Source organism: Phoxinus phoxinus (genome assembly GCF_949152265.1).
Source record: "Phoxinus phoxinus genome assembly, chromosome: 20".
Lineage (NCBI taxonomy): Eukaryota > Metazoa > Chordata > Actinopteri > Cypriniformes > Leuciscidae > Phoxinus > Phoxinus phoxinus.
In genome coordinates this window covers 11063661-11087948 of record NC_136895.1, presented here as the reverse complement: position 1 = coordinate 11087948, position 24288 = coordinate 11063661, and the positions used below count along the sequence as shown (strand labels likewise).

General features: G+C 38.0%; 1 protein-coding gene across 3 annotated transcripts in view; it reads left to right on the top strand.

Annotated features, from left to right (window-relative positions):
• Positions 1 to 24127, top strand: part of tp53bp2b (tumor protein p53 binding protein, 2b) — a 42975-nt gene extending 18848 nt beyond the window's left edge. For 2 of the 3 annotated variants that reach the window (XM_079594011.1, XM_079594013.1), the window contains 17 exons: positions 8770 to 8917; positions 9349 to 9462; positions 13006 to 13082; positions 13620 to 13721; positions 14166 to 14343; positions 15161 to 15345; positions 15631 to 15795; positions 15901 to 16078; positions 16600 to 16728; positions 17037 to 17116; positions 17221 to 17614; positions 18640 to 19385; positions 21599 to 21736; positions 21857 to 21990; positions 22076 to 22242; positions 22342 to 22541; positions 23530 to 24127. In XM_079594011.1, coding sequence (XP_079450137.1) covers positions 8770 to 8917; positions 9349 to 9462; positions 13006 to 13082; positions 13620 to 13721; positions 14166 to 14343; positions 15161 to 15345; positions 15631 to 15795; positions 15901 to 16078; positions 16600 to 16728; positions 17037 to 17116; positions 17221 to 17614; positions 18640 to 19385; positions 21599 to 21736; positions 21857 to 21990; positions 22076 to 22242; positions 22342 to 22541; positions 23530 to 23571 — 3177 coding nt within the window. In that variant the 3' untranslated portion in view covers positions 23572 to 24127. The remainder of the gene's footprint in view (positions 1 to 8769; positions 8918 to 9348; positions 9463 to 13005; positions 13083 to 13619; positions 13722 to 14165; positions 14344 to 15160; positions 15346 to 15630; positions 15796 to 15900; positions 16079 to 16599; positions 16729 to 17036; positions 17117 to 17220; positions 17615 to 18639; positions 19386 to 21598; positions 21737 to 21856; positions 21991 to 22075; positions 22243 to 22341; positions 22542 to 23529) is intronic. The other variant, XM_079594012.1, reaches the window with a different exon arrangement.
• The last annotated feature ends 161 nt before the right edge of the window (positions 24128 to 24288 follow it).

Below are 24288 nucleotides of genomic sequence, written 5' to 3'. Positions count from 1 at the left end.
AGTAAAGCAGCTATTTTGAAGTCGCACACTGTGTTTGAGAGAACCGCAGTGTATTTGAGCTTGTTGCAAAGCGTATTCTTTCAGGAGTCTGAATTATCTGAATTGTGACTGTTCTTTGTTCACCCCATAAATCTTTCCGTATACCTCAGACGCTGAGTTCATTGTTTTTGCTGTGAATTACTGGCTGCCTTAAGTCTCAAAGGAACAACAATTGTGATAAAAAAAAAAAAGTAGAAGTGGGATATTCCTCTTAGTGAGACATTTTACTGAAGTAACCTGCATTGTCCTCCTCAGTGCGTTTTGAACTAAAACTGCATTGAGAATATCAAGGCATTGTTTATACTTCCCCTAGAGGAAGTTGATTCGGGTTGCATAGCTTCCCTCTGTTGAAAAGCATTGAAGGGTCCTTGTGTGGTCATGCATTTTGTGTCGATTAGAAAAGTACCCAGAGCTGCTATTTTCAAGACTCTAAATTGAATTGACAGGTGAATAGATGTCTCGGGCCGGGGGCACTTGTGGAATAAGATTAGCTTGTAGTAATTTAATTCCGTATCCCACTTCAGTTCAAAGGCTGTGCATTAGGAGTTATAAATATCGCTGATTGTTGTCGGGCCCTTTCAGCCACCTGAGGCCTCGGTGGGAAACAATGACCAGGATTGCGGCGGCCGGTTGCCACGGCAACTGTTGTCAAGATCACATTCCACACGACAACATTGCTGCCATGCAGAGAAGTGTGTTTGGAAAACTCGGCTCCCAAGGACCAACCGGTAATCAGGCACTCGAAATGTTTTAACTTTGACCTTTAAGATGTTTCTACCTACAATAAATAGGGTATGTACTGCTGGACAGAGCGCATATGAAGTCAGCTCACCTGTCCTTTAGACTAGCAGAGGTTAAACTAAACCTTGAGTGAGTTGACTATATTTTTTGAAGGTTCAGCATTTTTATTAAACCACCTTTATTCTCCTGGTGGCCAAAGGGTTTTGGAGGGTTAGTGTGTGTGTGTGGGTTGGAGTTGTAGTGTATGAACTCAAGACTAATCCTCATATTAGTCGTGCTTTGTGTCAATCCACTGCAAGGGGCCATATGGCTGATTCTGGGCCTGTATTCTCACACACACACTACAGACTGACAGCTTGCTGAATCTGCGGTTCTGTCCTGTGACTTACAGAAGCACCAACAGCTACTTCCTAACAAAGCACGAGAGCCTGAATTAAAGGCACATTATCGAATAAACCGTGTCCGATCAGAGCATGTATTGATGGATGCTCTTGTAGTGATCAGACTGAATAATTGATGCTCTCGGCGTTCGTTGGATTACCTCTTTGTGTTGGCTTAGTGGCTTTTCTTCGACTTTGTGGCTGACCGCTTTTCATTCATCCTGTCGAATGTGATTACTGCCCACCTTTGCACAAGCTCCAATAGTCAAGGCAATGAACCTTTACAGTTAATGAAAACCATGCAATACGGGCTGTGAATATGTACATTGTAATTTGTAGAACAGACAATCTCATTTGAACAATGCATCTACTGTTTTTAGCATTTGACAACAAGAAGAATGGTTCATATTATGGATATATCTTGAAAATGCCATTTAATTCACAAGGTTTTGTGGCTTGGTTAGATACTTTAGGGTTAATGAGTACAGGCGTTAACCTGAATGCCATTGCGTCAAAGCTACGCACTCAATTGCAAATGCACTGTTGACAAAGATATGGTTTTGTCATCAAAACCTTTTGTTTAATGTTTATTCTTTTGGTGCACGAAATGCAAAGTTGCCCAGGGCTACGCCTTTGACTTTCAATTGCAAGAGAATGACGTCCTTTTTCTTGTCCACTTAAAATGGCCCAATGAACTGGCCTACATACTGTTTGCTTTTTGAAACGTGTAGGGAACACATAAAAGGCGATGCATAAATAAAATCAGGTCAGTTAGAGAAGTTATGTCAATATTAACTGGAGATAAGACAGTATAGAGTGAGAAAATTGACATTGTTGGGTAGCCTAACTAGCTTAACTAGCTTTGACCAGCTATAACAACACTAACCAGTGTAAAAAAATCCTGTTGAAACTTAGTGTTTTTATGTGACTGTGGTCCAGGGTTGTTTTGGACCCCATTCACTTTCATTGTATGGACAAAAAGCTGAAACACTCTTCAAAATGTCTTTTGTGTGTAGTATAGCATTGAAGAAAGTGAATAAATTAGAGAAATATCATTTTGGGGTTTACTTTCTATCTAAACATTTGAACTAAATTAAGTGTATTACCTAAATGAATCTGTATAGGCCTAAGTCTCCAGGACATTTTGTGAATATTCAATGAGAGTTTAATCCTTGTCAGCTGATGGTAAATGCCAGTATATTTGACTATTCAAATCCATGACATCAGCTGTGGTAACCTGTGGCAACATAAACAGTGTCTTGTTGCAAAAAAGTGCTATAATACTGTAATCCTAAATCTCTGTCCCATGCCCTAGGACAGCATCGTGTCATTTAAGATTTCTCAGAAATATTACTCTAGGGATCAAGTTTGGGATCACCGCCTCGGGCTAGCCTTTGGAATAAGGGCTTTTCTATTACAGCAGTGATCTCTCTAGGATTTAATGCCCTATGGAAGCAAACGCTGATTCAAAAGCACTTTTCGTCATGCGGACAGACATTTAGACACACGTCCTACTTTGACAGGAGGACACAAAGACTGATCACTAGCTGCATTTCCATTGCCCTTCAAATTGCGCAAATTGAAATTGCGATTTGAAAATGCGGCCAATGGAAACACGTCAATTTCGCGAAAACTTCCATACATCGCGAAAAAGTTTTTACGCTCACATGAGTTTTTTTTTTCAGGCAATTCAAAAATAGAAATATTTTGTAAAACTGCGATGGAAACAGTTTTTCGCATTTACAGGTCACCTGGCGTATGTAAAAGTCGATAATTCTTTAAAGATAACGCATGTTTGGACAGAAGACGACACCGAGTTCTTTATTAAACTCGGGACAAAAGAATAATGGCTATTGTGGTGGCTACGATATACGTAAACCTACCAACATCCGTTGCCATGATGTTTGTAATGACTTTTCGCGAGAGGAAAAAATATGTTTTAGTCTCATAACATCAGTTAATGGAAACGCCATCATTTCGCAATCGTTTTTTATCGACATTTAGAAAAATATCGTAAAAGTTTTGCGCAAATCTGTAATGGAAACCAGGGTACTGTCTTTGAAATTTGGAAAATAGTCACGTCAGCTATTGGGTATGTCTTGTGTAATGCGTTTAATACATTTTAACATAATTTTACCATTTTTAGCAATGGCTTCCAGGACTACATTTTCATCACCATATGCATTCGACAAAGAATTCTGCTGAATTTCCCTCCGAAAAGGGAAATAATACGTAAGAGGTCTGCCGTTTGCAAGTCAGCATGAGACAATATGCTCCTTCCATAATTCAATTAGGATCTTTTAAGAGCTCATCATATAAACCATAACCCAGAGACAAATTAGGTTAGTCTTTAGCATGATTTAGACGTATGCAATTTACAACATAAGTGCATTAGAAGAAGATATACATTAAAGGGAGATTAATGAAATTCCATTCCCAGCAAACATTCATCTAATAAAAGCTTTCATTGGTCGTCCCAAGAGATTCATACAGAATTGTCTGACGGAAATATACTCATTCATCTAACTTAAACTGTAGGGCTACGGCCTACACTCTTAAAGAGGAGGTTTTTGATGCCACACTCTTAAAAATAATAGTTTTTTATTGGCATTGAAAGTTTTACGAAGAAACTTTAACATCCATGCATGGAACCTCTACATTGCACAAAAGATTATCTTAAGTTCTTCTTTACATTATTAAAATGTTCTTCACACTTTAGAGAACATGGTTCTTATAGGAACTGTTCACTGAAAAATTCTTTGTGGAACCAAAAATGGTTCTTCTATGACATCGTTGCGAGATCATTTTTTTAAAGAGTGCATAGAAGTTCCATTGTAGGTTCTCCAAAGACCCTTAAAGTGAACAGTTCTTAAAATTACTTTTTTTAATAATCTTTTTCCACTATTAAGAACCTTTTGTTTAATGGAAAGTTTCCATGAATGTTAAAGTTTTTCATGGAACCATCAATGCCAATAAAGAACCTTTATTTTTAAAAGAGTAGCAACCGTTTCTTAATCTTTCATCTGTAATTTATTTGCCAAATTCCATATTTGCTTAATATATAGACAGTAATCTTTATGCTGACACTAAGATTATCTTTTTTCACTGGATCCTATTTGATGACTTTTTGAAGCCTTTATTGTCATTCGTGGCCATTTCTGTGGAGGTCCGCAGCCCTTAACTGGCCGGATTTTTTTACTGGCCCTTTTGGATGAACCGGACAGTTTTTAAAAGACTGCTGGATTACAAGCCTAACCACAGATATTCCTGACTGAATCTTGTCAAACATTTATTTATACATGCTTTCAGCATGACAGTAGGCGCGGATACAAGTGCTTTAGCATTCGTGTGCGCATCCAAAGCCAGATTAGACTTGATGTGTGTAAGTGTGTGTGCGCATTGAAGGGAGAGAAAGCCTCTTAAACCCTTTTCGCACAGCTGTGTGTGACGGCAGATGAATGTCACGACGCCGGTGTTGCACAGATCAGGAATACTGATAACTGTTTAGAAAAAGTCTAGATATTTTAAAAACTGCAGTAAGGAATGTATTAATGACAGGTGTTTGCGGCGTTCTGCAACAACATCCGACTCGCAATCGAGAATCGCGTTCAGGAAACGCTAGCTAAACTAAATATACTTTGTTAAGTGAAATAAAACTGAAATCTAAGCGAAAAACTTAGCCTAAGCTTAGAGAAACTTAAATTAAAAAATTTAAAATAATATAAGAATAACATGCATTGTGAGTTAGCTTTTATTTAAAATTTTCAGTATTCATTTTAAATTTAGTTTAATTTTATTTTGTCATCTGTATTCATTTTTGTCTACATTTTTTTCATTTAGCTTTAATTTGTTTGTTTTTCAGTTGTTAGTTTTAGTAATTTTAGTACTTAGTAGGCAACATTACTAAGTTTTAGGTTTTCATCTAATAATTATATTTTATTTAACCTTAATTATAATTAACGAGAACAATCTTAAATAGTTCTAGTTTTTTTCTAGGGGACGTTTACACGACTAAGATGTACTAAAAACGGAAACGTTTTTCCTTCACATTTTTTGCGTACAGACGACAACGTGGTCAAAAGGATCCCCGTTCACACGGATCCGTGAAAACGACTAAAAGCGCTGTATTATTCATGCCAGGCCAGTAGTTGGCGATGTCACTTTGTAAAGAAACACCACGCACACATAGACTGAACATGTGATATGCATGACATCACCGTTTTTCACAAATTCTCGTTTTTGTAGTTTACACAGAGACAGTAACGGTAACGTTTTCTAAAACTTGCACTTTAAAACCCGATCTGGGGTGCGTTTCCCGTACAACTATATAGCTCGCTGCTTAACTACCATAGTACGATGATCTAGTCATGACTGTTTCTCGAAACCGTATCGCAAAGTATCGTTCAACCACGTTGGTTTATGACATCTCGCACGTGGTGGACTAATAACTTATTTTAATTAATCTGTTTGAGATCGAATTAACGCTAGATTTTGTCATATAAGTTACAGTTTGCTTTATTGCCAGACTCAATATTTGGCTCGTTCTTACATAGTAGGGCACGTTCGCACATGCGCAGTCTTCAAAAACGGTGCTTTAAATCTCTTGACAAACTAAAAGACGTAAATGACATTTGTATGTATTCTAAATAAATAACACGGGTTGTACTGAATGTCAGCTTGCTTATTTTGCTAAAGATAAGGATTTATTCAGTCTACATCTCATGTAGAAAATATGCTTCTAACCACAGCTCGAGAGCTGTCGCTCCAACCGCACAAGTTTGCGATGCTGTTTGCGAACGTTCGTTGGAACGATGGTTTCGGGAAACACCAAATCGTTGAACTGTGCTGATAACGACTGAACTTGCGACCATTTGGCTAACGATGCTTTCGGGAAACGCACCCCTGTTCAAATTTGGTTTGTGAATTTCAGGGTTTTTTTAAGCCGTGTATTTCAGCTTGCAAAATTTACATCTCAATATTATAAAATAATATAGAAAAATAAAGAAAAACCTATATAAATAAAATATATATATATAAATAAATAAAAGAAAATATATATATATATATTTTTTTTTACAATTATTTTATTATGGAAGAAAGATGCATGTAAAGTGATATAAATTACATAAAACTAGCACAGTGTAAGAAATCGACTGGCAGAAAAAAGTAGCGGCCATTATACAAGAGCACTTGACTGCAGAATGCCGCAATTGACCAATCAGAATCAAGTATCCCAGAGAAGCGTGTAATAAAATATGTGCGTTCAGGAATTCTCATGCAGGACTGTTTCCTGTCCCGGTGTTGAAGAGCCGCTTCTACCCATCTGGTGTGACAGTAGTACCTCAGCTTCGCTTGCCAAAGCATGTAAACACACACACACACACACACACACACACATAGTAACAGAGAACTGCTGAGTGTTTTTGCACTCTATCAACAGTGATAATAACTCTGCTGCCGATAGTCTGAAAATAAACACACACTAGCAGAATTGTCCTTAAAAAATATGCTTATTCTTTATTGGTGAAGATTTTTGTCTTCGTTATTCATTTGTTTTTTTACGTTTATTTAAAAATAAATCACATTCATGTCGTCATGAATTTCTATTAAAATATAGTATTTTTTGATTCATGCTGTTACCCACATTTGCAATGACCTTGTCTTTTTCCTCCTCCGGAATTACAAATCAATTACGGTACCTCCTTGCTTTCTGACTAATTATGACCCTATGCGTGTGTTTTATTTCTGGATAAGAACCCTCTTGATGTGACAGCCATCTGTGCCGGCTGCAATTAAAGTGCCAAGACAGAAATACAGCATTTCTTTTGCTGTCAACCATCCATCTTTCACCCACACGCACTGCTGTATTATAACATTACGTGCACATCTGGCATATAGTGCAACACGCTCTCAATCCCAATATGACGCCAAGGGTTTCTCATTGAAAGCAATGGAGTTGAAAAATGAAGCTAAAGGGCTACCCTTTAAAAGTGACGCCGAGGGGTCCTGGCCAAGCGTCAATATGTAATGAGTTGTGAGAATGGGTTGCATAGTCACAATGTCACATAATAATAGGTCTAGATGGTTGAGAGCATTCATAATGAAGAACCTCTTCAAGAAACTTTATTCTGCTGTATATGGATTTTGAGTCTGTATGGATAAAACAAGTAATTGTTTGTTACATTCTAAGTTTTTCAGATCAGTGTTGTTATTATTAAATAAAACTAACACTAAAACTATTTAAAAATATATATATATTGAAATGTTGCCTTGGCACCTAGGCTAACTAAAATAAAAAAAGCTAAAGCTGACAGACTAAAATTACTAAACTTACAATAAATCAAAGATAATGTGAAATATATAAAATAAAAAACATTACAGAAGCATGTAACAACATTACTAAAACTTAAGCTGAACTAAAATATAAATATTAAATGAAACACTTAAAAAACTTGCACTTAAAATGAAATTTAGAAATGTTGCCTTGGCAGCTAACTGAAGTTTGATAACTAAAAGTGAAATGAAAATAAATTAAAGGCTAGGCTACATAGAAATTTTACAAAAACAAATCAAATTACTTCAACAAAAACGAATTTAAAATTACATTGAACTATGAAAATATCAAATGAAAAGGTCATTTAAAATATGAATAAATGATTTAATAGTATGTAAATAATATAAAAAACTATCTGGTGCGCCTCCTTTTTTGCTTCAATGAAATTAATGTACTGTATGTTAGTTCGATAATGTTTTTTAATTTAATATTTAGTGTTTTTAGGGGATTTTGTGGTACTAAATTATATTTATGCATTAGTTCTAATCCATTTATTCACTTTTTGAGCATAGTTTCCAACTTAAACTGTCCTAAATCTTGAATGCTTTGGAGCACAGACTTAAGTTTGTCTTTTTAAAGAAGACACTTGGTAGATTTATTGCTGAAGTGAGAAAAAAGTAAACTTAAAAAGTTATTGAAGTTTAAGTTTATTGTTATGAAAATTGCACAAAAGTAGGCCTACTTTTATATATTTTAAGTTTTACTCTGAAACTACGAGGAACTCAAAGCCATAAATCTAAATAGGTTGCGTTCCAAATTTGAGATTGATATCTCAAAAAATTAGCTTTCAGTAAGATTTTGGTAGGGCGAGGTAAAAAACGAATGAAATAATGAATAATGAAATTATTTCGGCAATGAAAGAGATGAAATTCGTTTCCAATTCATTTCTAATGTGGCCATTTTTGACCGTAAGGAGTATAAGTTTTTTTTTTTTTTTTTTTTTCAGGACCATTTAACCCTTTTTTAATCATGTTCATGATTTTTTTTGTGTGTTCACTTAGCAAATGCCAAAAACTTTACCAAGTTTCGTACAATTCTGAAGTAAAAAAAAACAAACATAAAGTCAAAAATGACCGAAGAGCACCAGAGGGTTAAAATAACACTTCTTCAGTTGGCAGTATTGAAATCTGTTCCGGTTTCTTTTAAAACACAAGTACATATATGGCTTTATAAAGAACTAGATAATCAAAGTTCACTGACTCTGAGGAGCAAAAAAAAACGTTTTTGTGTCCTCTGTTGTAACGTCCCATGTTTTGTCTTTTTTTACTGACTCAGATGTTCCTAACGGTGTACCTCAGCAACAGCGACAAGCACTTCACGGAGCTTCCCATCACGCCGGAGACGCTGTGTCGAGATGTGGTGGACATGTGTAAAGAGCCGGGGGAGGTGGACTGCTATCTGGCCGAGATGTGGAGAGGATCTGGTATGTGCTGACTTGCATTTTGTGTTTTTTTAATCGTATTGAGCAACTTCATTCCAATAATTGCTTTGATTTGATGTGACGTTAAGGTAACAATCAAAACATTTAAATTCTGTCATTATTTATCAAGTTTAAAACTTACGGTTAATAGAGCAGCATGAACATTCATCAAAATATCTCCTTTTGTGTTTCACGGTAGAAAGAACATCATACAGGTTTGAAATGACTTGAATGTGAATAAATGACAGAATTTTCGTTTTTTGGGTGAACTATTCCTTTAACAAAGTCATTACAGAAATAAAGATGATAGAAATCATCTTGCTGCACCTGTCCATGTGACTGTGGTTTAAATGTGCAGTGATGCATCACTCTAGAATGGATCTTTGCCACCTAATTTGCATCACTTCTTTCCTATTGGTGGGTTCCTCTCTCAGAGCGTGTGATTGGTGACAGCGAGCGAATTATCGAAGTGCTGCAGCGCTGGGGTCAGCAAAGGGCGGAGGTGCGATTCTTCCTGCGCCATGACCGAGCACCTGGCCACGAGACAGGTGAGAAAGAGGAAGGTCAAGGCTTTCAAAAGTCACAAAGTCATTTTACAAAACTGGTGCCACTTTTCTTCCCCATATGCATACGTGCAAAAAAAAAAAAAAAAGCATGTTTACTTTATGCTAGTGTATACATTTCAACTTTTGTCTTTTATCATGAGGATGCATTTTTGGCACCCGTGTATTTCCTAGTGAATATGATTTATTTTATAAATGAAAATATAAACTAAAAGAAAAAGTTATAATTTTGTCTTACTCTTTAATACCTCTGTCTATATATACATATTTTTAGATGTTTTTAAATGGCATAATGTTTTATTTATTTATTGGTAACATTTTACTTTAGGATCCAATTCTCACTATTAACTAGTTGCTTATTAGCTTGCATATTGGCTGTTTATTAGTACTTATAAAGCACATATAATGCTTTATTCTGCATGATCATATTCTACATGCTTAATCTACCCAATACCTAAACTTAACAACTACCTTACTAACTATTAATAAGCCGTAATTAGGAGTTTATTGAGGTAAAAGTTGTAGTCAATAGTGAGAATTGGACCCTAAACTGAAGTGTGACCATTTATTTATTTAATTGTTTAAAAGTAATGCGTCAGCTCTGTTACCATTTTTTATATATATATATATAGATATATATTTATTTTTTAAAGTAATGAACCATTCCATAAATAAATAAATAAAACTTTGAGTTGTCCTTGTAGAGCTCACTTCTTGAAAGACAGCCTCAATTTTTTATCACTTTATCTTATGTTTGTCAGTAGAGAACTGTCTTAAAATGTCAACCCTGTTACCGTGATTTTGTATAGTAAACAAGTGATATTTGAAGAGGTACCTAGAAATGTCAGGCTTAAATTCTCTAAGAAGCATATTGTAGTTTCACTATATATATATATAATGAAATGAACCATCAATGTAATCTGTATAATTGTCAACCCTGTTACCATTATAGATAGATAGATAGATAGATTGATAGATTGATAGATTGATTGATTGATAGTAATTAACCATTCCATAAATAAATAAATAACTTTATTATAATGTCGTAAAGCTCTACAGACAATTTAAAGTCTTTTTTTTTTGTCACATAATCTTAAATTTGATTATGTTTGTCAGCAGGGAATTGTCTTAAAATGTCAACCCTGTTACCATGATAAATGATTATGGAATGGAATTATGGTTATTTTTATAGAAATGTCAGGATTAAATTCTCCTTCCAAGAAGCATATTGTATTTCATTATGTTAAATGAAACTGTATAACTGTCAACCCTGTAACCATCATTCCTGTTACCTTTCTGTAAGCATGTCTTACATTTGAAAATGGTTAATTTAGCTTGAAAAAGTGCAGTGCATTTTATACACAATGTTATTATTAGAATTTTTTTAATCTAACTTTTGAAAATATGGATTTACAAAAGGCCCTAATTACCTACTTTTAGTTTCTATGTCTGATTTTGAATACTGAAGACACTAGCAATGCGAAAGAGGTGGAGAATGTTTGATGGTGTGTATTATTTACTGTACGGTTGGATTATTATCTCTTGGATGGCCATTTGAATATAGACCGGCTCTTTTTCCATACCAAATCACGGGCACGTTCGATTACACCCTCTCCCGGTCGGCGGTCTGCTGTCAGTGTTGTTGCGGGTAGGCGTGAATGTCATTTGCTTTTATAGGAGACTGTGAATAGAGAGGTTGTAAATTTGACGTGGTTATGGCTGTGTTGGGGCATGAATAATTTACTGCAGAACAGCTTGTTTTGTGGGCACTGCCTCAGGGTGGGGGGCTTGGGAATAGATCAGAATGGATCTTTATCTTGTGTCCTATAAACATGCACACACAATGGACGATATGTTCTGAAACACCAGAGGAGGCACATGTGAGAAAACAAACACAGAAAAAAAGCAACTTCTGAGAATCTGATTGGTTATCCATTTAATCACAGAAACAATTAAGGTAATATTGACATATACAGCCCATACTGCAGAGTGCAGTTGGTGAAGCAACACCTGTGTGAAAGTAATGAACCGGTGTAGTTCAAACACTGACACTTATTTTGTGTGTGCGCGTGTGTGTGCGTGCGTGCGTGTGTGTGTGTGTGTCCATCCATGCAAATGCATCCAAGAATTCAGTCACTAACACATGCCCACACGCATTAACACACGCACACATCCAATACACACACATGTCCTGCACACACACAATTTTTCTCTAATTCTTTGCCACAATAATTAAATGCATAAATAGCACATGATTCATGTGACAAGTGCCACAAACTATTAATAAATTGTTTTTATTTGGAATTAAGTTATTTTATATAATAATGTTTTTTTTTGCATGTTATTTTTAACTCATAAAAACCATTTGTCATCTATTTATTTATTTATTATATTTTTTATTTATATATTAATATTTTTATTGTTTTTATTTGCTATTTATATTTAAGTTTTGGCACCACTGAAGTTTTCTTGTTATTATTATATTATATAATATTTTTGTAATTAGAAATATGTATAAATGTATAATATATAAAATCTCTCTGAATTTCAAGTAATTTTTTGTCAGTTATTTTGCATGTTATTTATAACTCAAAACACTTTTTATATATAGTTGCACATATATAACATACAGTATATAACACATTTTTTGTCAGTTATTTTGCATGTTTTTTTAACTCATAAATTCCTTTTATCGCAATTTCTAGTAGTTTGTTTACACAGCGTGTTTGAAGTGAATCCTCCCTGTTCCCCTGAGAAGTTTAAGCATCCCAGTCATGTGAAACCATGTGTGAGGTTTCAGATTTCTCTGAGTGACTTTGGCCTTCTTCGCCGGACAAAGACCGGCTGTTACACAACAATGCGAGTGATATCGGCTCTGTACGCCTGGCTTTACCCCACAAAGAGTTCCTTATTTTTCTGTCGAGCATAATTATGTCAATTACACGCAGTTTGACTCGTATCCGTGGTGTTTGTGGTTTGTTTTCACACAGAATTGAGGTAAAACCCTATGCTTGTGTAATCAGTAAGCCCTGATTAGGACCCCTGTGGTGTCAGACTGTGACCAAGAGCATTATTTGGGCATTGTTTCACTCCTAGACGGTTTTATCCAGTAACCCACATAAGCGGCGCTAGCAGTGCCAGTGTTGATGTTATGTAAGTGGGACCCTGGCACAGGCAGTCATATGCAGGATAATTGAGCACTAGTTGTTTTCCCCAGCCAAACAGTCATTATGTAATGAGGTTCACCCAAGCACAGCCACTCTCTTTCAGGCTAAATCCATTATTCCTGACCTTTATTGTTAGTGTGTTCAAATGCTAGTTTGCTAAATGCTAACTGTTGAGCTTTGAGTCAAAGTCTTCATATACCCTTCTCCTCAACAAGCTGCTTGATTTGAGGTATCATTCATGTTCTTTGCAAAAACGGTTCTTGACCAGTTATCCGTTAAAGCTTAATATACATCCTTAACCCTAAGTATGAGCAATAACTGCTAACATGCTGCTAACAATGCTAACTCTCTCTGACTACAGGAGGTCACAGAGCTCAAGAGTCTCTTGCCAAGAGAAACGCAGTGAAGGGGACAATGGACAGACACATGGAAAATGGAGTGAGTATGAATTCCCTTAAAGATTTGTTTATCTGCTAAGCTCCGCCCCCCTTGGTTACGGTTGCTAACTTAGGCATAAATGAGAAACTTTCAGTAAAATGTGCACATACTGGTAAAGATTAAATAGATAATATTCTTAAATGGGCTGTAATGAATTATGACATTGCAATTTTATAATTTAGAGAATTTGTTTAACTAAGCCTTAAACGTGATTAAAACTGAGGAGACTTTAATATACCTAAAATTATATTTTATGGTCTTAAAATACATACAATTATATATTAAAATATTATTATAATTTTGTGCTTGGGACATGGATATTAATGGTGAGACTTTTGTTTTTGTAATCAGGCTCTCAAAAATTATATACAAATTTGGGTTTAGATTTATCGGCCAATATATCGGTTATCGGCTTTCAAATATAAAGAATTATCGGTTATCTGTATCGGCCAAAATTTTCATATCGATGCATCCCTATTTAGAATATTTCAAATAAAGCTGTCCTATATAAAATAACAAAATCTGATATTGTTTTAGATGGCGGCCCCTCATATGGACATCACCCTCAGCGAGTTGCAAGAGATGGCGTCACGGCAACAACAACAGATCAACGCACAACAACAGCTCCTGGCCACAAAGGTAGAACTGCGCCATTGGCAAAAATTACTAGTCAGTGTTTTATCACAACTTAAAGGGACACTTTGTGCAAAATTTAAAGTAATTTTCTCATTCCAAACCTATATGACTTCCTATCTTCCATCAAACACAAAAGGAGATATTTAGCAGAATGTCCAAGCTGCTCTTTTCCATACAATGTAAATAAATGGAGACCAACACTGTATGGAAAGAACACCATCTCCTGACCAAGTCATACATGAAATGGTGTCACAAGTTGAGCATTTGAATAAAACGACTGCATAGTATCATACAGTGAACGCAGTTATCATCATATTTGTCATGTTCTCCATATCAGAACTGTTTATTGTTATCAGCATGATTGAAAACAGCAGGCACATAGTTCTGAAACTTAATGATGTCTGAAAATGAGTTTCGCTGAGATAGTGACCTGACGCCTCCTCACAGGAACAGCGACTGCGATTCCTGAAGCTGCAGGACCAGCGGCAGCAGCAACAGCAGGCGTCCGAGCAGGAGAAACTGCGGATGCTGCGGGAGAACGCGGAGAACCAGGAGGCCAAACTGCGCAGGGTTCGAGCTCTGAAGGGACAAGTGGAACAGAAACGCATCAGCAATAGTAAACTAGGTCAGAACCAGTAAACTCGCTAGAGAAAGTAGGTTAGAAACGCTGAAACTGCATGCGCTGTAACATTGACCTTCTTTGAAGGATATTGGTTCAAGGTGAAATTAGAGGGAGAGTGTTTGGGATGCCGGTTTAAAAATAGTCTTTATTTTTGCTGTTTTGTTTGGTGCAGTGGTGCAGAAATGATCTGTTTTCTAAATTAAAGCAATTAATACATAAAGAAAATTATAGACTATTATCAGTGCTGTCAAATCAATTAATCGCATATAACATAAAAGTCTGCGTGTATATGTATGTATGTATATATATATATATATATATATATATCGTGTTTTGGAGAAAGGAATTTTTCATAATGTGATTTCCCCCCCACTTTTAATTATTTTACTTCAATGAAAGGTTAGATTTTTGCATATATATATATATATATATATATATATATATATATATATATATATATATATATATATATATATATATATATATATATATATATATATATAAGCCAATTGGTGTGATCAGCTAATTAGGTTTTTCACTGAATAATTCAGATTTACTTTAAATATAATCTATATTGAGGTGTATAATTTCATCCATATTTTATGATTTTAAAAAAAGTTTTAGGACTTTTCCCAAAATCACTTAAGAAGATGTGGATCATTTGCCCACTAATGGAAAAGTTAATTCTGCTGTTTCTGTTATATAAAACTGCCATTAGTGGTTCAATTAATCAACAGAGACAACAACAAATGTTCTTGCTTATGGGAATGAGAAGTTAATTAACAAGTGAATTATAAACCTCGTTTTTCTCCCTGTGCAGTGGAGGAAATCGAGCAGATGAACGGCCTGTTCCAGCAGAAGCAGCGGGAGCTGGTGGTGGCCGTCAGCAGGGTGGAGGAGTTGGGTCGACAACTGGACATGTTACGGGGCGGCAAAATGGACGTCCCACACGAGGCTGGACCGAGCTCCAGTGGGGAACTAGAGCGACTGTACAAAGAACTTCAGGTAGCTTTTTTCCTCTTGGCCTACAGCTTACTATAACACAATCTTACTATTCACACATGCAGTGGTATTTGAACACACTTAAAATGTTGATTTATATAACAAAATATCAAACCAAGTGGCATTTATTTGAAAGAAATATAGCAGGAATACACTTTTCAGGCTTTAAATTTGTTTTTTCAATTGAGAAAAAAAAAAAATGAAAGAATTTTAAAGAAAAAAGTGAATAGTCTCGCACACGAAAACCAACAGTCCCTCTTTTGTTCTGGGCTTTTCTCCTTACAACAGCTGAGGAATAAATTGAATCAGGAGCAAAGTGCCAAACTCCAGCAGCAGAGAGAGAATCTGAACAAGAAGAACGGAGAAATGGCCACCATGGACAAAAGAGTGGCTGAACTGAGAGAGAGGCTCTGGAAGAAAAAAGCTGCTCTCCAACAGAAAGAGAACTTGCCTGTGAGCACCTCTATAACTTACACATCTCTTCTTCTTTTTGGGGCACAAATTTAGTTTGTGACGCACAGAAATACTTCCCCCTCATTCTGTCTCTTCCTCTTCCAGCAGCCACCTGAAGGGCAGAGCTCTCAGCCCATCGGCCCGGCCAGGGTTGCTGCTGTCGGGCCGTACATCCAGACCTCTCCAGCTCCTCCAGTTCCTCCCAGGCAGGAGATTCTGGTGAAGCCTGCTTATCCCGACGGCACAGCCACTCTTCCCAAACCCCTCCCCAAACCGACCACAGGTGCGTGTATATACAGTGCTATGCATAAGTTTAGACACCCATGCTAAAGTTGACTAAAAAGAGGAATAAAAAATCATCTTTTGGAAATTCATCTTAATGCCTTAATTTTAAAAATTTGGAAAAATCCAACCTTTAAGGACACCAATTTTCTTTGTGAATGAATAATGTATCGTAAATGAATAAATCTTCTTCCTTAAAATACAGGGTGCATAAGTCAGGACACCCCTATGTTAAATTCCCATAGAGGCAGGCAGATTTTTATTTTTTATTTCATGGACCTAGGATACTATGCATCCTGATAAAGTTCTCAATGCAAATCAAACCAGCTATTGGGCTAACTGAAATAAAACCATGCCAATCTCTAGGTATGGTGAAGGGTATGTGATGATGTGGGACTATTTTTAGGCAACTTTAGCATGGGTGTCTAAACTTATGCATAGCACTGTATCTGTATATACCATCATGCCTCTCCCTATTGGACTAATAACCCCTGATTCATCTTTTCCTAATTTTATTTCCAGGTATTGGTTTCTTGACAAGTAAGATCTCCAAGGTGTCAGATTTGTTTTCCAACACAGAAACCAACAGCAGCACCCATGGCCATTCCTCCACCCTTCCCCGTATGACCAGCCACGGATCCCAGGAAAAAGGTGCAGTGGACCTCTCTCTCCAGCCTTTCAAAACACGCATTCAGACTCAAGCCATTGGTTAAGCCAGAAGTTGACATGTCAGACCAATGTTTTGATAGCGCCACAGTGTTTACACTCTTCAGGAAGCCAACCACTAATGGCTTACTTGAAGTTGTCTCTCCATTAAAATGGGATAAGCAAAAGTATTTAACATCCACTACACACTTTATATAGTACAAACCCACAGACAGTGTGTTACTCCAGTGAGAAATCCTAATGTTTACATTTCAAGAGATAATTAAGCTGTCTTCTTAAATGTCTGTTGGTAGATCCTGAGGCAGATTTGAGACCGCCGCCATTGCCCTTACGCAAGAACCAGAGTAGTGAGGACCTCTTGAGGGATGCCCAGGTACTGCATGAATTTAACAGTTTTCAGAGATTTGCAATAAATGAATGCCAATGTATGTATAGGTATTATGTAGTAAATAAACCCTAATGCCTCTTCAATCCTAGTCTGCAGGCAGAATGTTTGGGAAGGTTCCACCTCCTGTTCCCAGCAAGCCCAAACCTGCTCTACCAGGCCAGTCCACCTTCAGTAAACCTCCTTACAGCACGGGCACCTTCCCTGGCAAAGCCAGATCAGCCAATCAGAAACCCCCGATGCCCCTTCCATCCCACAACAACACCTTACCCCTACCCCTGCCCCCCAAACCGGACACCTTACCTGCTGCCACAGTACGTCCTTTCACAACAGATGCTTCAGCTGGGAAGGAGACGTCCACCCCCACCACACTCCACAAGCCCCAGACGGTGGCAGCAAGCTCCATCTACTCCATGTACACCCAGCAGAACACTCTTGGGAAGGGTTACCAAGGGCAAAGTACGCTGACCCGTTCACAGCCTCGATGTGAGTACCGTCACCACAACAGACAGCCAAACAAATTTAGAGGTATCTTATGATTAAATTTGATAAGTATCTATTTCAGAAGATGTAATGTTACACGGGACTTGCAAATCAACAAAAGCACATAGAATCACCTTCGAAGAAGACATTGATTAACTTAATCTAGTATTAAAGGAATGGTTCACCCAAAACCAATAATTCTCCCATAATAAAAAAAGGATTTATCACAGGCTCTGATTTGGATGTAGTATTTAAATCAAGCAGCTTAATTATTACAACAGACTTCAACAAGTCTGCTGGACAAGTCTGCTGGACTTTTGATTTTGAGGAAATTCAAAAAAGCATTTTGTGCCCTAGATTGACTCTGCAGCAGCAAGTAGACACTACATTGCTCTGCTACACTTTATTCCTTATATATTTACAAGTGTTGATGTTTATTCACTTTTTTAGCTGACACCAGATGGAGAGACAGTACGCAAGTTGGAATAAATTTGAATTAAAGACACTAGGAGACTGTATTTGGCATAAAAGTGTAATTTGCCACACCAATCTTAACAGCTGTACACATGTATTCTGCTTAAACAGTAGCAAGGTTATGTGTGTACAGTGTGATGTGTGCTTTTAGGGTGTACCAAAATTGTACATATGGTAATGTAAGTAGAGCTTTATCCAGAGTGAGTAGGGCTCATAGTGATGCTCACCTTTCACAAAGGGAAAGTACTCATTCCTTTTGTTACATAACTTAGTCATTTGGTTCCAGCTTTGGTTTGCATATCTTTAAAAACTAGGAGCACATAGTCAAATTGATCTGTCTGCAAAGGTACACTTTGTGGCTCAGGCACGGAAACAAATGTTAAATGAGGACATAGTCTTAAAATATAATGTATTATCATTAGTATGTATGCTTAATATACTCAGTACCATTGGATTGGTTAGATTCAAGCTAAGTAATGTACCTTATGTTCTTATTTTAGTGGTCGCTCAGGAATTGCAATTAGTACCTGATCCTCGCTTCTTTCCTCTCACAGTATACGGTAAACCAGTCATCCCATCCAGTGGGGGGCAGCAGTCCCTTATTCAGGACAGCAGTCATCTTGAGAAAACTGGAGGTCTAGATGGTGACCAAGTGGACCAGGGCAACAACATGGCCCCTGTATCCTCCTCTGTCGATGGCCAGGAGGTAGAACGTGCTCCCCGGCCCCTCAGCCCAACCAAACTTCTCCCGTTCCTCTCAAATTCCCATCGGCTCCAGAGCGACGTTGACTTGGAGGCCCTAAGGAAGAGACTGCACCATGCGCCCAGGCCTCTTAAAAAGCGTGGCTCGATAACAGAATCCGAGGGGCCCGGCGGACCCAACATCCAGAAGCTCCTCTACCAGAAGACCACGTTGGCAGCCATGGAGACCGCGATCACCCCAGCTGGCTTCTTTCAGGCTGAAGGCGAGGACGGATGCAGGTCGGTAGCTGGCGAGGGCACTAGACCACAGGAGGGACACCATGATACTACGATACCGGAGTGTGAAAGAGAGGAGGAGGAGCTGACGCCTCCACCGCTTCCACCTCGATCGCCTATCCTGGATGACACTGGACCGAAGGAACCCCAGCTGAAGGAAGAACAGGAAGTCTATGGCCCGGCTGCTCCAGAGCCTTATGTTGAGGAGTATCCACCTTACCCTCCACCTCCATATCCCAGCATGACAGAGCAGGAGGGGCCGGGGGAGGACAGTGTTAATATGAAGGCTCCAGAGGTCACAGGACAGGTCACGCTACCACCGGTAGGTACTACTATATTCCCTAAAGGCACAACCATGTAGAGGACTGAAGGGATGTTCACACTGACAGCGAATTGCAGCGACCAAAGTGGCCCAAAGTCATTCAATTTCAGCAAGAGTTGTCAATTTAAGATGACATGAGTGACTGATGTGACAAAGTTGAGCTGTGATTTTATTTTTATTTTTTCAATCCAGTTAAAGGAATAGTTCACCCAATGGTTATCCCATAATTTACTCTCCCTCAGGCCATTCTAGGTGTATATGACTTTCTTCTTTCAGCCGAACATAATCAGAGTTTATTACAAAGCTTCCAAGCTTTGTAATTGCATTGAATAGCGGTCGAGTTTTTGAAGCTGCAAAAAGAGCATCCATCCATCATAAAAGTGCTCCATATGGCTCCAGTGGGGACTTCTGACGTGAAGCGATGGGTTTTTGTAAGAAAAATATCCATATTTAAACTTTATAAAGTCTAATCACTGTTTTTTTGCTGTCAGTGTGAACCTTAACGGGCATGTTTTTACCAATCAGGAAACTTTAGCCTAATTGATTTAGGCGTTATGACAAAGTCCCCTTAAGACAAGTCATTTCACTCGGCGGCCATCTTTGAAACGCCTCTCGGGCATGCAAGTACAGCTCCTCTCTCTCTTTGAATGGGGAAACATCAAATTCTCCAAAACTGTTTGCCAAGCTTACAATTTAATTTCATATTTGGTGATTTCTGACAACATACATTTTGTTTCGCTTGTAATGCTTGAATCATGACAGAAAATAAAAATTGTTCAGGCTGGATCAAGCTAATTTCAAGCTGTTTCTATAGGAACCAGAGCTTCTAATGGCAGCTGCAGTGACGCAATGACTTTACCAATCAGCGGTTGGCTCTTATTTAGAAGGCGGGACTTATTCCACCATATTGAGCAATGCACTTTTCCCCATTTTAAACAATACGAGTGACAATACGTCTTGTGTTATTCGATAGTCTTTGGTTATAATCTGTAAACATACAGCTATAAAACTAAAACATCTATGTCTTGATCAGTGTTTTCCAGCTCTGATCCTGGAGTTTGCCCAACGCTGCACATTTCGTATGTCTTTCTAATCAAACGCTCTTAATTCAACTCATCAATTCGATAGTAAAGACTCCCAAGACCTCAAATGGGTGTGTCAGATAAGGTAGACATCCAACAGATAAGGTAGACACTGTTGGGACTACCCCAGCAGCAGGGTTGGTCTTGATGGATGGCTCAAAATTGAATATCTTTTTTTGCTGTGCTAAGGTGTGCAAGCATTTCAGCGTAGTCAGGTACTGACTCAACACTGAGCAGTCCATTACAGTCGAACGCTCTGCACAAAAGAGCCCGGAGTGTGTAGGTAGTCTTGGCCGACAAAAGGGTCCATAGAAGGTGTATCATGGGACAAAATGGGACGCCTGCTGATTCATAAAATGACAATTAGGACACCCTATGCTCTCTTGACCTTTATTTGTATGTGTCCATGAAGTGTACAAGACCTTAGGGTGTCCACTTTGTCATTTTATGAATCAATAAGCTGTTACGTCTCCAAAATGTAGACTTGGGGAAAAAGACCCTTAAAGGACGAGGACGATATTTGGGAAAGGTTCCTCGTCTTTATAGAACACTCTCTAGCCGTTTAGCCTACAGATTTGAGTATGGCCACAGATAGAAAAAGAGAGAGAGAGACAGAGAGAGGGTGAAGACAAGTCAGGTCAGTAGATTCCATTCAAACCATCCATTCTGAGCTGTTGCTTAGCAACTAGCCACACTAAGATTCCGAGCACTCCGCCGCAGATCTCATTAAACATTTAAATGGAGCAGAAGTGGCAACCAGTGACCCTCAATTGGCTTTTAATATGCGGAATGAAAGAGTGGTTCATGTCTGGCTAACACCTAGTATTATTAATTCATGTCCAAGAACTTTACCACTTAATTAATGTAGAAATGCATAAATTATACAATATATACAGAATTTCCTTGTAGTATAGACCTTATGCGCCATAGAAACAAGCGCACACCCATCTTTAGAATATTGTGTTCGAACTTCCGTTATTGCGGGAGCTCTGTATATTTCTATGGCATCACTGTCGAAAAGGAATTGGCTGGTGACGTGGATTTACTTATTGTAGAGATAGCTGAAAAAGGGCGGGGCTACAGAAGGTCTATATAACCAAATATCCATCCATCCCCTCTTGTGTTTCTCAGGGCAAAAGAACAAATCTGCGTAAGACCGGCTCGGAGCGCATCAACCACGGGATGCGTGTGCGCTTCAACCCCCTGGCCCTCCTGCTGGACTCCTCTTTAGAGGGCGAGTACGACCTCGTCCAGAGGATCATATATGAGGTGAGGACTGAGGAGTAGGTCAAGATCAATTGCATACTTGGTCCACTAGTTAGTAATATAACAATTAGACATATGTATTGCAGGTTAGATTTCAAGTTTATGTCTGTATGTCATATCCAGGTGGACGACCCCAGTTTGCCCAATGACGAGGGCATCACTGCTCTGCACAACTCTGTGTGCGCTGGACACACAGAAATCGTGAAGTTCCTGGTGCAGTTTGGAGTGAACGCGAATGCCGCGGACAGCGATGGATGGTGAGTGGAAAACATTTATAAGCACAGGATAATTCCGCCCCGAGTTTTAATGCAACTCATCGAAACATCTCTTTCTTTCTGTTAGGACTCCGCTGCACTGCGCTGCTTCTTGTAATAACGTGCAAGTGTGTAAGTTCCTGGTGGAATCGGGAGCTGCCGTATACGCCACGACCTACAGCGACATGCAGACGGCGGCAGACAAGTGCGAGGAGATGGAAGAAGGATACGCCCAATGCTCTCAGTTTCTCTATGGTGAGAAACCAGTCCTCCCATTATGAAGCCGTACGAAAAATAGGACTTTTTGTAGCTCAACCGGTGGAGTATCGCAATAAATCTGGTGTTTTTCCACAGGTGTGCAGGAGAAGATGGGCATCATGAACAGGGGCGTAGTTTATGCCCTGTGGGACTATGATGCTGAGGGCCCAGATGAGTTGTCCTTTAATGAAGGAGATTGCCTGACCGTCCTACGAAGAGAGGACAGTGAAGAAACCGAGTGGTGGTGGGCAAGATGTGCCGACAATGAGGGCTACATACCTCGCAATCTTCTCGGGGTAAGGAAATGCCGGTTGCACTTTATTTTTTGCAGTAGGTGCACTTACGCGTACTTGCCTAAGAGCGGTAACTCCATGGGTTAAGGTTAGGTTTAAAGTCCCCCTGTGGTGAAAATCAAGCTTTTAATGTTGTCTATATGTCTATGTGGTGTTTTTAATCTGCTTTAAGACAAACCATGTGCAAGTTCATAAGTCAACCAACACCATTGTTGAGTATTTTCTCTTTAAAACTGCAGTAAACCAAAAACGGTCTCAAAAACGCGGTTTGAAATCGCTGTTGTTTCTGACGTCACAAACTACTTTGTAACCAATCAGGTCAACTTGTGAATCTCTAAGCTGGCGTGAGTGAGTGGAGGCGGGGCTAATTTGCATATTCATACAACCGCGTATACTTAATGAGGCAAGGGTGCAGAGTTATATTCAAGCTATTTTAAGGCATGAATAAAACATTTTTTTCAAGAAATAAACATTTGAATGTTCCATTTTGGTGATCAAAGATGAGTTTTAAGGGATAAAAGTATTGACTACAGGGGGACTTCCCTGTAGGTTCAGGTTTACCCAGTTATTGTAATTACTATAATAAGTATATAGTATGTACATGGGGAACAGGACTGTAAATAAAGTGCTACTGAAATGCCTTTATTTTTTTGCATTTGCATACATCTGGGTAAATTATAGGATGCTCATTTGAAAAACTTGTCATTCAAACCAGTTAGTAGGGTGTACCAAACATCCAGGAAGTATTTTTGTGTAAATTATGATTGTATAAGGAATATGTCAGTGCTTTTTTTTTTTACTAAATAGTTACACTACTTGACACTTTGAAGGGTTATTAAATGGTATAAATGTCTTTCAAAAATGTATTAATACCAATACAAATACAAAGATTACATTTCTACGAACTTGACACATTCTGAACTAGATTATTTTTAAGTTTTTTAAATTTTTTATGATTGATGCATTGCTGATATTTGTTTTTCTTCTGTAGCTGTACCCCAGAATCAAGCCCAGGCAGAGGAGCCTTGCGTAAAACATGTCCAAATCCTGACGTTTCCAGAGAGGCATCATTTCAACAGTCGCTTAGTTCTGCAGAGCAAGTTTCGAAGATGAACGCATCACATTTACATTGTGAAAAGCTATGAATAGTGTCACGTTGGTATGTTATACATGTTTGTAAGGTCAAAAGCTTTGGTAGAACAGGTAGACTTAGATGCACATTTCAAGCATGTATAGTTAAGTGAAGGAAGGATGATGAATGTATGAATGGTACAGATGCATTAATAGTCATCTGAGTATTATATCACATATGAAGGATGTCAGATTTAGTGGTAATTTTCCATCTGAAGTTTTCTGTATTCACAAATGCTGATTTGTTTCACAAAGTGCAAAACAAAAAGCATTCATCTTTTGAAGGTAAGAAAAAGATTTTATATAATATTTTTTTTTCTTTCTTTTATTCATAACGCCATTTTGCGTAAACCTTATGGTGCTTGCTGCTACGCTACAACAGTGTGTTCTGTGAACAATTAACAATTTATTGCGCAAAGACAGCTTTCATTTATCATAATAAAACTTGTCAAAACTTTTGACTTGCTGTTTTTATTTGGTCTTTTTCCCCCCTTGGTTTCTATAGGAATGTTTTATCCACAATTGATTTAAAATCATCTATATTGGTATGCTGAGAAGAGCTTAACTAGTTTTGAAATTATTGTATTTAATCAAATTAAATAATTACATACAACAAAGG